The 13,054-nt window shown below is 43.3% G+C and overlaps 1 protein-coding gene across 1 annotated transcript in view; it reads right to left on the bottom strand.

Annotated features, from left to right (window-relative positions):
* LOC139296187 (microtubule cross-linking factor 1) overlaps positions 1-13,054 on the bottom strand; it is a 64,503-nt gene that overhangs the window by 8,444 nt on the left and 43,005 nt on the right. Inside the window, exons 10-14 of the mRNA XM_070918528.1 lie at positions 9,784-9,951; positions 6,167-6,439; positions 3,620-3,964; positions 2,310-2,386; positions 232-1,810 (exon numbers count right to left, since the gene is read on the bottom strand). Of these exons, the coding sequence (XP_070774629.1) occupies positions 232-1,810; positions 2,310-2,386; positions 3,620-3,964; positions 6,167-6,439; positions 9,784-9,951 (2,442 nt within the window). The remainder of the gene's footprint in view (positions 1-231; positions 1,811-2,309; positions 2,387-3,619; positions 3,965-6,166; positions 6,440-9,783; positions 9,952-13,054) is intronic.

The following is a 13,054-nucleotide window of genomic DNA, read 5'->3' as shown; positions in this document are numbered from 1 at the left end:
CATTGCATCAGTCTGTGCTTTCGATCTGAGAAAAAAACATTAATATTTTTAGTGATATTATAACGTGGTCGATTATCTTTTTCTCTCATTAACCACAGATGCCTTAAAGTTTGTCTTCAATCATTACAAGGAAAATCCAAGGCAAAGTCATAAATATCTTTGCATCATAAAACATGGGCCCCAGATCAAATGAGTGATGAAGCGATGAATCCAGTGCGTCTGTATATTTACCTCCATACATCCAGACTGTCCTCTGTCTGAGTCGGCCTGCCTGCTGCTGTCTTTGCTGTGGCTGCTCTGTCCTCCAGCCTGCAGCCTCCTCTCCTCTCTAAAGCTCTGCTCCTGCAGCTTCTTATTAAGGATGCGGGCAGCGTTTTCAGCCAGCGTGTAGCCCGGCGGGGCTGAGAGGTCTTGCCGTATGCTCACCACCTCCAGGTTTTTGTCTCCCTGTGTCTCCACTATCAGCTGCACGGGGCTGGGCGAGCGCCCACGAGCAGTCCGCAAGCACTCCTGCGCGTTCCTGGGGTCCGAGGCGAGAGCCCCTTGCGCAGGGTTGGGCTCGGCGGTGGAGGGAGGGGTGGGGCGGGAGCGACTAGGGGACTTGTTGAACTTCTGCATGGAGTCGTAGACGACGGGGGTGTGGTCGATGATGTTGAAGAGGCTGGAGAGGCCGTCGTTGATGGTGGTGTGGACGGGGCTGTCGCGAGTGGTGGTGGAGCGGGCCCACGCCGACTCGTTGTTGCCCTTCTGCGGGGTGGTGGGGGTGGGAGCACGGCTGGTGTTGGGTAGATCGGCCTTGTTGGATGTGGACAGTTTGCGCTGAAGCTTGGGTGAGCCGTACTTTGGTGAGCAGCAGGGTCGCTCAAACTTGCTCTGGACGACAGGAGAGTACTGCACCTTCCTCAGGCTGCGTGACGGGGAAGAAATAGGCGTGCTGCCACCTTTCGGGGTGAGGCAGCGGTGGGGGCTGCTGGTCAGGTTCCTCAGCAGGTCCGTTTGTAGACCCACACTGATGGTCTGGGTGGTCTGAGTGCCTCGGGTGGTGTATCCGTTGGTCTGGCAGGCGGTGTCCCGGACGATTGGCCCTGGCGGAGAGCGGATGGCGTTCCTCACAGAGATGGCCACCTCCTTCATGTCATCACTCATGTTTCTGGAGAGCTGAAGCTCCAGAGAGGAGGTGTAGCCCACTGTGGGGCAGATAGGAGACTGGTTAGGAGAAGTCCTCAACCCCCCACCCTCCAGAAGCCCACATGGCCACCTTCCACTGCCGAAGACCTCATCTGGCCCGCTGGCTCCCATCGCCGCCTCTCCTCCGCCCCCGGCTTTGGTCCCTTTGGCGTACAGGAAGTCCGGGTCTTGGGCAGTAAGGCGCTCAGCTGCCCCGGATCTGGTGGGGCTGTGGAGGATGTGAACCCCACAGTGATCCACTCCCACCCCTGCCGCCCCTGCTCCGTTGCCCCTCAGCGGGGACTTGTGGCAGTGCTCAGGGCTGCTCAGGGTGCTGGTGGTCAGAGTGGCGCTGGTGGTGAGGAACCAGGAGGCTGGCTGGAATGGATCAAGAACGGACTCCCCTCCCCGGGCCTCGGGGGGTTTGTCTGTCCATACTTCCAGGGCAGGACCCGGGCCAGAGGTGGATGATGGGAAGTCCCAGCCCTTATTGTTGAACTCCTCAATGTACTTGAGGTCGTCCGGGGACAGAGGCGGGGTGACGTCGTCTTCGCCCTGATCACCGTGGCGAGTCTTGTCGGGGAGGAACGGCGAGCTGTCCATTAACCGCTGGAAGTCACTCATGGAGCACACAGACTTGGCTCTGGACAGGACACACACACACACACACACACACACACAGAGTTCATTAACATTAACTTCAGCTGGGACACTGAAACCAAACATCACAACAAACATCATGATCTCATCTCCTTTAAATTCCCGCTGCAGAAAACAAATCCTAAATATGTGTGTATGTTTTTTTTTTAAAAAGAAACTTAATATCTTTCAATGTTTTAAAACTGTCTGAATTATTTAACAGCATAGTGAGCTGGATCACTTCCTCGCCATAAGAGAAACTTTCACAGAAAGATCACCAGGGGGAAACTCACTGTCACTTCAAGTAACAGTTAATAGAATCAACCACCGATCCATGCGTATGTATGAGCGACAAAAATGCAGCAGGAGGCTGAATAATAATCTGCAGCCGGTCTCACCAGCTCTTGTTGATGTATTTACTGTTGACGTCTATGAAAATGCATCAGCTTTTAAAGAACAGTTTGCCCGTTAAAACACTCTTTGAGCTTTGTCACGAGGGTTACCTGAGCAGACTCCCACCGCCCATCTCCTCCTCTGCGTACTCGGGATCACCTTCTCTCTCCGAAATCTCATTCAGAGCCTGAAACACAATGAAATCGTGTGCAAAACGGTTCAGTGTGAGATGATTTATAGAAAGTAGCAGTAGGTGGTAATATATTCTAAAATTAGTGAATATCTGTCAGGAATTTAGAAGTAATTTACATACAAAATGCTAAATATACATTTTCTTTTGGATGTTAATAGCATACAGATACTGAATAATTAATTTGAGAGATTGATTATTATGTGGCCCAGATTTTAAACTTTTTAATATAACTACTTAAAGTCTTACTTGATGTTAATAGATTCTAGTAAATGTTTTAGGTGCAATAAAGTATAATGAAAATAAAAAGAGGAGAAATTAACCAGTTATATATATTACCTCCACAATCAGTAATGAAGATATGTCTCTCAGCTAAAATTAAAACATGGTACAAGGGGTTTGTTCCAAAGATGATTTGGATGAATTTCTATTAAGAATAAGAGTCTTCCACGTGAGCAGCTAGTACTCTGAACTGTTTGGATACAAAACACTTGGTCTAGTGGCCATCGGACAATGGACAACGAACAGAGCCCAAGTGATGCTTTCAAAATGCTCTTTTTATCTGCACAACAGTCCAAAACCCAAAGATAGTGCGTTTTCTTTCATGAATGACAAAGAAGAGCATCAAATTCTTACATTTGAGAAACTGGAAACGGCAAATTTGGTTTGAATTTACCATCTAGGCACAGCTGTGCTTTGAGCTAAATGCTAATGTCAACAAGCTAACATTCTCACAATGACAATGATAACATGCTGCTGTTTAGCAGCTATAATGTTAACCATGTTCACCAACTTAGATTAGATTGTTAGCATGCTAATATTTGCTAACTGGCAGTAAACACAACGTAAAGCTGAGGCTGATGGGAAAGTTATTAATTTGAGGATCATGAATGTCTGTACAAACATTTTCAATCCATTTAATAGTTATAATATTATATATATATATAATATTTCAGTCCGGACCAAAGTGATCGACGATGCCATCTGTTGGTCAATCATTTCAGCTCTAGTTTTAACTGCACTCTTATTTCCATCACACCCAAATTTTCGTGCTACATTAATAAAGTGCTTCATTGTGATAGTGATAGCTGGAGAGAAACAGGAAAAGCAGGGGAGAGAGAGGGGATGGCATGCAGCAAAGGGCCTGCGGTAAGGACTCAGCCTTGATACATGGTACGCTACCGGGGCGCCCCTCTTGACGTTTCTTGACTTGACTGGTGTGTGTGTTACCTCCTTCATGCAGGGGAACTTCTTCTCACTTTCCAGTCTGGAGGGCGGTGGGACCTCCAGGCCACTGAGGGGGTCCAGAGACAGCGCGTCCAGGAACAGGTTCTCCGTCGGGCCTTTCAGCCTCATCGCAGCCCCCTGCTCCTCGAGCATGGCCTCAGAGTCAGAGTGGGAGCGCATGGGGGTGACAGGGACAGGTGTGGTGGATGTACGGGGGGAGCGTGGGGAGCGAGGTGACCGGGGGGCGTTGCAGGGACTGTCCTGAGGGGAGAACACACCTCTGTGTCCCGAGCCGCCATCATTCACGTCTATGCCCTCGCCTCGCTGGGTGTTCAGCTCTCTCTGCATCTGCACACAGAATGACATACAAGTATGAGGTGATCAGTCTGATGGTATTTAAAGACGGGAGCGTAGATGTGTTATAATCAGAGGAAACTAACTTTAGAACATACAAAAATGTAACAAGTCTGATTTTAAAAGGTTTAAAATTGCAGAAATACATGTCTCTATGTTTTATGCTTATTCCTCTAACTGCCCATGTTAGGAATATATTCAGAGTTCAAAAACTGAGTGGTGGTCTTATTCATTTATTATTTGATAGTTTAAGGTAACATTTATTTATTTATTTGACGTTTTTGGACTGCTCTGAGGCCGTCTTCAAGATGCCACTTTAGATCGTCTCTGGGTGTGATATTTTACTTGATTCTGACTGGCTTATTCGCTTTCTTCCATCTTCTATTGTTGTAGATTGTAGAGGAGAAGATTGATGCTAAATATAAACCTATTGAGAGCTGCCAAAGAGCTTAGCTTAGCATAAAGACGGGCAAAACAGGGGGAAACAGCTAGCCAGGCCGGCTGCTTCCAGCCTTTGTGCTAAGCTAGGCTAATCAGCTGCTGGCTGTAGCTTCATATTTAGTGAAAAAGTGGTGTCAATCGTCTTACATAACTCTCGACAAAAAGTGCATTTCTTTTTTTTATATAAAAATATTATCGAGGGAATTTTTGCCTTTATTGGATAGTGATAGCCTGCAGAGGGACATGAAATAGGGGAGAGAGATACAGATATATCTACAATGAAGAAATATCACCTGATATATTGATCCAGGTGATTTATCAGTGTAGCTGGTATAGTCCTTTAAATTTACAGTAAGTTTGTGTGTGTTCCTCCACTGTAATCCACTGAGTAATCCACCTGCAACATTTGGGGTTAAGTGCTTTTCTTCAGGCTCGAGGTTAAAGACGAACGGCCCCGTCGCTCATTCACTTTCACGCTGCCAGTCCGAGCAGTTCAGTTGACCTGTGCTTTATAGTTTGCTGCAACATCGCTGAATAATGCATCTCAGCTTCCTGCTCTGTGTCTCTATTCAGCGGTGCATCAGCAGTTTGTTTTTTTTTTGAGCCGGTAAAAGTGAGCTGTTTTCAGAGTGTGTTCCTGTTGTTATTATTCCAGTCCCTGCTTTATATGTTAATATGCTCACACTCGCTTCGTCTAATTAAATCTCACAAAGGACATCAATTATTCAGTGATCCCCAGTATTTCTTGTATCTAGCTTTGACTCTTCTACAGCACCAAACAACAGAGAAGATAATCGCCTTGGGTGCTTCGTCACTGCTGCTCCCTCTCGTATCTACACTCACACATTCCTTAACAAGCAACGGCTTCAGATCCTCAAGTTGTGGTGTGTTTTTCCAGCTCCATCTGTAAAGTTTGTGAAGTTTAAAGTGGTTTTAGGGGATGCAACTACAGATTATTCGTTATTATCCATTATTTTGTTGATTATTTTTCGATAAGATGTGAAAATACTGAAAAAAAGACTATTTACAAGCAAAAAAGACAAACATTTGCTGGTTTCAGCTTCTCGTATGTCAAGATTTTCTGCTTTTTCTATTAAGTTAATATGTGATTGTAAAATGAATATCTTTGGGTTTCAGGCTGTTAATCAGACATAACAAGTACCATGAAGACCGAGATGAGAAATTGTGATGAGCACAGTTTTAATCTATTAATAGGAAAAGGTATATTAGATAGATCATTGGTAATAAAAATCGTTAGGCATTTTTGCTTGATTATCAACAATGCTGTTGCGAGTGAAAGTTCATTCTTGACCTTGGAAACAGTTGACTGGAGCTTCTGGTCGTACGTCACGACACAATCCTCCTCAGCAGATGGAGTCGCCAGGTTGTCATGGAAGCGTAAATGTTCAAATCTCAATAGTTTCTGAACACTTCTTGTCGACGTTGGCCCAAAAGTTGATTCTTGACCTTGGAAACGGATATGATCGATATAGCTACTTAATGGACCATGTGCAAGGTTTGTTTTGTCAACTGCTGTTTCCAAGGTTTAAGAATCAATTTTCAGTCTCACCTTTTAAGCCAACATAGACGAGAAGTCCTTAAAAGTGCTCAGAAAATGGAAATTTGAACATTTACAACTCCATGACAACTGGGCAAACTCCACCTCTTTATCCCAACCTTGTCTTTTCCCTCTCTCTTTTGTTGTATTATAACTCTTCTTCCCTCCGTCCCCTTCCACCTCCTCCCTCCTCTCACCCTCTCCATCTTGCGGTGGAGCTCCCTCATGCTGCCGCTCCACTCCTGCCGCTCCCGGTCGAAGTGCTCCAGCAGTTCGGTCCTCTCGCGGCCCCACCTCTTCTCTCCGTGCTGTAGCTTCCAGCGGAGGTCCAGGGAGGTGCTGTGGCTCTCGGCCAGCAGACGCCTGTGCTCCTCGCGCTCCTGCGTCAAGACCCACTCTGGGTCTCCATCGGGTCCCCCTTCACCTCCCTGAGCTTCGCCTCGCACCTTGCCTTGTGCCTCCTCCTCCAGCTGGTCAAAGAGCAAAGACACAGGGTTGATTAGTCATTATTAAGTCATTATTAAGCTGTACAGTATGTATGCAAAGAAATAATGAAGAGCAGTCTTATTAGGAAATACCACAATAATGAACATATAATCTGGACCAGTAATTCACCCAAATGACATATTCATTCTCAAGACGTGGGCAAATAAAACCAAAACTATCTGCGTGACGCTGGAGGTATGTGAGGAAATATGTTTGTTGGTTGAACCTCTGCTTTAATTTGAAGGCACAAAAACTTTCAAAAGAAAGAAAAAAGATGACGAATTTTACGGACGATAAAAAAAGCCTCTACCAAACTGCTTTTGATGCGTTGTTGTTGCCCCCCCACACACACACACTCATGGATCAATACGTTTTCAAAGTGGTGAGATGCATCGTTTCTCAAAGGTTTGTAAAAATCAGTTGTGTCTGAGATATTGTACATGACATACGGACGAACAATCTTTTGCTCTTTTGATCTTTACTTCTTGATCTTTACTTCTTGATCTTTTTTTAGTCTTTGAGTTTAACAAAATAAAACAATGATTCTCACACAGCTACAAAATATTAAATTAGTGTCAAAGCCAAAAATGTGTAGCCTTCTCATGATTTCAAATTACAAAGAGAACAAAATGAAATGCTTCGGCTGCCTTCAGACCGACTCCGCGTGGAAAAACCTCATTCACAGTGTCAACGCAGGGTCGTCCGGTAAAGAGGTTTAACCAGGATCAGCTTTTATTGTAAGTAGGCGTATTTCTTCTGTTAACTTCGCAATTATTGCGAGAAAAGATAAAATAATTGCCACTGTGAAAACTTTCTTGAGCTGTAAAAATATTCTGTCTTGTGCACTGTTTTGGCGATGGATGAGCCACCCTCAAATGTCTGGATCTGTTACTTAAACTGGACTTCCTGGATCTTCCCCTGCGTTCAGTCTGAATGGACACTAATACAGAATAAACCACTGAACCTAAATTTCTCCTTTTCAAAAAGAAACGCAATGACATAACAACAAAGTATCACAAAGCACCACAAGGACGCACTGTTCAAAACTTGAGCGCCGGCTGCACTCCCAAATTTATATTTCAAACCACTCGCTGGTCGGGGGGGGGGCCATGAACTGAGGATTCAGATGTACTGCAGAAATCTTCAAAGCTGCAGAGCGACTGGAAGCTTCTCTTCTCTGGGCTGAACAGAGCTTTGTAATCTTCAGACGGGCTTTGATCCCGCAACGTATTGGTACAAACCAGCACTGGAGCTGTGTGAAGAGCGAGTCAAGGCTGCCTTCAATCACCAGCTTACATAACTCCCATTCACAAATATTTGTCTTGTATACTTTTATATTGCCGTTTTAAAACGGTCTGATTACAAACTGGAGAGGATATCGTGGACAGTAATAGCAGCCGACTGAATGCTAAGAGCCAAGATGTAAGACGTTGTAAATATAGACAGTTATTTGGGAGGCTTCATACTGTGCCGGTGACCAAACCAGAGTATGAAACCTGAGCCAGCCGGAGCAACCACATTAATATCTAGTAACAGTGGCTGTAAAAATACCTACATCCACATATAAATGCACAGATGAGGGTAATTTCCAATTCTGCTCTGCTCTGCTGGGCTGTGTAATAATCATGAATAAAAAAAAGCAGTTTAGGGGGATATTTCTGAAGTCTTAATCAGGGCGAAGCACAGTGGAGCAAGAAAAGAGCTCAACATGGTGTTATCAGAGGAAACTAAGTAAATTAGTTCTCGTTGAGGCCCTCAGCGACCTCTGCTCTGTGGACGGATATAAACCATGTAACAGCTGTACAGAGTTTAAAAAAGATAATCTCCCTCCTATAACTCAAACGGCTTAATTGGCTCCCAAAGCTGCAGTTGACTTTCTTTATCAGATAGATAGATAGCAGAGAAAAGACACTGTTCGTTTCAAATCTTGCAACACAGTGGTCAAGAAACAACATATTCAATATCCTCAAATTGATCAGAAACTGGGTTTTTTTTCTTCCCCCCACCACACTGTTGGCTTTGGTCGTGCTCTGCCTCTCAAAGGGAAAGAAAATCTCGAGTGTAAACCGGACACAGCAGACAACGAGGCTCCGACCGCGCAGCCCATCTGTACCACGAAACACACTCTTCAAAACAACATCCCTCTGTGCCACACTGTTGCACCTTAACAACGAATTCACTTCCTCTCACTGATCTAAGAAGACATTCAAACGCAACACAGATAACATGTGGTCCTGAACACAACTGCCTAGAAACAGTCTATACCTGCAATGGCATTCAAATCTTAAGTCAAAAGAGACACAGTGGCAGATGGGAATGCACACTGCTAACACCCCGGTCCCCCCACGAATCTGACCTGAGATGGGCTGAAAGCAAAATATACACTGCACCAATTTTCACCAGGATTGTCTCATATTTCTGCAAACAGGTAGCTTAATTTGTAACAGGGTTATTCAACTGTTTAGTTTAGAGTTGTAGCGTTTCAGGCATCTGATAAATCCTCCAACTGAAACTGTATTTCATTATCTCAGCCCCTTGTGTGTGTTTTTAATGGAAACACCTTAAGAAATATTATTTTTGGGTGTCAGTGAAGAGATTTAATGTCCTACATCGTTGTAAATACTGTTTTATAAGCACAGTTTGGAAGAAACAAAGAACAATTGCAATCCTGGAGGCCTTTGCTGTAATTTCAAATTTGAATATTTTTGATATTGACAAAAAAAATCATGTATCAGCAGCCTCCGTACAAAATGACTGATGCCAGCTTTCATGTGCTCAAATCAGTCTGTTCCTCAAAGTATTTACACTCCCATTAGGAATATATGACAGCACTTTAACAGCTGTCTTGAGTTCAGTAAGAAATGCTTAGAGGCACATCAAACAATTAGGCTCAATGCTGAATGAATTAGTTTGCACAATGACAGAGTATACTCATTACATAGTGCCAAGCAAGTGACTCATCATTTTCTACACATCTTATTGGAAGCTGTCCTCCCTGTTTTAATTTAATTGTTGACGGGTGCTTATGAATTGGATTCTGTCCATTTGTGATATGGCTTATGACACAACTTTGGGCTATTATTCATTTCACTGCTGCACTTTCAAAATGGCACTGATTGGCTCAAGGGGAGGTGGCTAAAATGACAGGTCAAAGAATAAAAAGATTTGTTGTTTTTCGTCTTGTTAACGGTTCACCCCGAGTGGGATTTCATCCGTGGAGAAGACAACATGTTTACTGTCGCCTTGCAGCTTATTGAATGCACCACTAGTTTTCTACACCAGATTGTGTCCTGTCCCTTTAAGGTGGGCGCTGAGACGCCATCTGTACCTGGGCGACCTGGCACTTCATCTCTGCCCACTTGACCTCCCAGGCGGCTTTGTCATTGGCGTAGGACTGCTGCAGTTGGCATCGCCGCGTCTCCTCCTCCCGCAGCTCCTCTCGAAACTCCTCCAGCAGCGTCCGCAGGGCCTGCAGGACTTGCCGGTTCTCCCCAAACTGCGCAGAGGGAATTCGGATAAAGCAGTCAGCAAAAACACACATTTAGAAAAGGTTAATCCAGCACACTCAGACACACATGAAGATGGCAAGTTCAGCAAGTTCCGTCTTTATCCGTCTCTTGTCTTTTATCTGAGCCTGTGTCCTTTTGTTTCTCTTTAAAGCACTTTGGGACAAGCTTGCTTTGTAAGTGCTTTCTAAATTAATTTGACTTGAACTTCTCCATCTGTCTCCTTGTCCTCTTCTTTTTTTATATATATTTTTTAGTCTTTGTCCTTTCACATCTTTCCTTTCTTGACTCCCGCTGTTAAAGAACTAAAATTTGTACACACGGATATGTGTAAAAATAAGGTTGCACTCAAAAAATCCTACTAACTGATCAATTTAAGTTAAGTGAAATCCTTAGGAACCTCTGATTAGCGCAGTAATTAAAGCTGCAACAAAAACCTGTTGGACAATTACAGAACAATGCTGATTTACTTTAGTCCAAATATGATGCAGGAGCTTTGAGAAAGTTTAGACAGTCCCATTTAAAATCTGCTTTTGGGATTAGAAGGACCTCAGGCTATATGAGCAATGACATCCACTGGGTCACGGTGAAGAGAACAGCATGCTATTCCTGAAGTGTCTGCTCAGAGAGCTGTTTGCCTCTGGTGGTCTTGCTGTGGAGAGTCTTCGGGTCTTGGCAGGAGGCAGCGAAGCACAAAGGACTGTGTGAGTAAAACATCAACTGGAGGTATCGCTACAGCACCGCCGGCTCTGCCAGCCGCGGCTGAGAACACGATATGAGCTCAGGTGATAAAAGGCCACTGCACTTAAATCCAGTCTAAGAATAACCGGGAAAAAAGTGGAACTCACATGAATTATTCCAACCTCAACAGACTTTATTACTCTTATTGTTCAACTGTTGTGTATCTAAATACCTAACATACGAGCAACAGAAAAACATTTTCATTTAATGGATTTCCTGATGAAAACATATTTGAAGAAAAGATCTAAAAAAATTATAGACGCTTATACTCTAGCAGCTAACAGCTTGCTACCAGTAGTTTAGCTTGGTAGCTAGGAAGCTTACAAGCTATTTAGCTTATTTCAAGTTAAATGTACCCCGTGGAGTTTACTTTTAAATAAACACAGTTAAGTTTACAGTATTTCTCACCAGAATGCACTTGGGTGTATCTTTGAGGCCTGACAAACACGTTTCCTTCTTCATGAATCATTTGCTAAGCAGATTTCCAAATATTTTTTTTACGACCTACACTGTTTACATCCATGTTTGCTAGCTAGCAGTAGCAAAGGTGTTCCGCCTTTATTACTTTACAGATGACAAGAGCAAGGAGAGTGGAAGTGGGGAGAGAACTGAACCAGTTTACATTATGGTACGAGTCTTAACCACTTGGACCAGCAGGATGCCCCAACCAGCGAGCAGGCTTCTTCTGTGAGTGTTACATTATTGTACAACATTGCTTATTAGCACCACTAGTGGTCAAAGGGTCCACTGGGAACCTTTAATTCAAAGCCATTACATGCAGAGTTTGAAGATTTACAATTTTGGCACCCATTGGTGGCATCAGAAAAGACACACAGCAATACATGCTACTACTGTCATCTACAGTATTCACAGTATTTATATATCCTTAAGTACTTCAACAGTATCAGACATTAGCAGTGCCAGAGGAATGAATGAATCAGGATTTTTCCCTCACCAAGCTGCCTAAATTATGTCAAAGTCTTCACTGAAAACTTTCAATGACCTCTTTACGGCTCAACATGCTATTATCTCACTCTGGCTGCTTATCATCCGCTCTGCTCTGCTGTAGTAGCTGTGTGTGCAGATGCTTACTAAAGCAAACCTGCATTTCTGCTCTCATGCGTGAAGCTTAATATGGTCTTCTGGGCACGCTTGTTAAAACTGGACAACTAAACGCTCACAGAGAAAAGCAACAAAGTCAGATCACTGTACGAACCATTTTTATGATGTTGTGGAAAAATCAAAACGCAGGACAAAGTAGAGCACTTAGGGCTGCTTAATAATGCATCCAGCCTAAAACGTACTTTCTTTGCTTTTACAGAGGGGCAGAGTGGTCGACAGACGTACTGAAAGCAGATCTCAACACACGCTATGTTTGGGTAAAATGTTCTCCTCCGAAATATTCGTCAGCCTGAAGAACACAGCTCCTTTTGTCTCCCAAGCATGTAACTGAGAGTCCATGTTTTTGTTTGAACAATTCGCCTAAAACTGGGTGTACTCAAAATAATTACTGCCTCCAACTAGTCTATCTAGGCCAAATTTCTCATCTGCATACCATGCCAAACAGCTCTAATGAACGGCTGCCAAACATTCATCTGAACACAATTAAAAATGAATGAGAAAAATAATAAAAGGCTGCAACAAATGTCCAAAAACAAATTTACTAGAGAAAATAAGTCCTTCTAGTTCATTTCTTTGCACTACAACTTTACAGTTATATTGTTCAGTGTGTTCATATATGTATATATGTAACTTGTTATCATATCTTCTATAGTATAGTATACTTCCATGCTACTATTGCTGAACTATTGCTATTATATTTTACAATTTCTTTTCTATTTTAATATATTTTTAGATCTTATTTATACATTTTCCATGTGTGGAGTACGGAGGAGCTACAACTGCATTCTGCAACTGTGCAATAAAGTTCAATAATAAACCTTTAACTAATGTTGTTAGTTACCATAACATCGCAGTTAGAGACAAATACTTTAAAAGTTAAATGAATATGAGGTTTTTGATTGAGTCTAATGTTTTCACTTTAATTTGATGATTTACATGTTAAAGAATCATCTATCTATCTATCAATTTCTACATTCTCCAACTCACCGAGTTGTAGTTTTCTAATTCGGTCAAATCCACTTCAGCCAAAGACCAGAAACGGGGGTGTAAATAGCCATGTATTCTGGCGTGGACTAATGCACAGGGGTCCTACATATCCAGGGGCACTGGATTGGCCAAATCTTTAAAAACGATTTAAATGTAATGCTAGATTTGTATGACATTTTGGGGGGATGCCCTCAGTCAGTACAGTAATGCAAATTTATGGGCATCCCTTTGAATTTAGGTCAG

This window comes from Enoplosus armatus, chromosome 14 (genome assembly GCF_043641665.1).
Source record: "Enoplosus armatus isolate fEnoArm2 chromosome 14, fEnoArm2.hap1, whole genome shotgun sequence".
Lineage (NCBI taxonomy): Eukaryota > Metazoa > Chordata > Actinopteri > Centrarchiformes > Enoplosidae > Enoplosus > Enoplosus armatus.
This window is presented reverse-complemented; position numbering and strand designations above follow the sequence as displayed.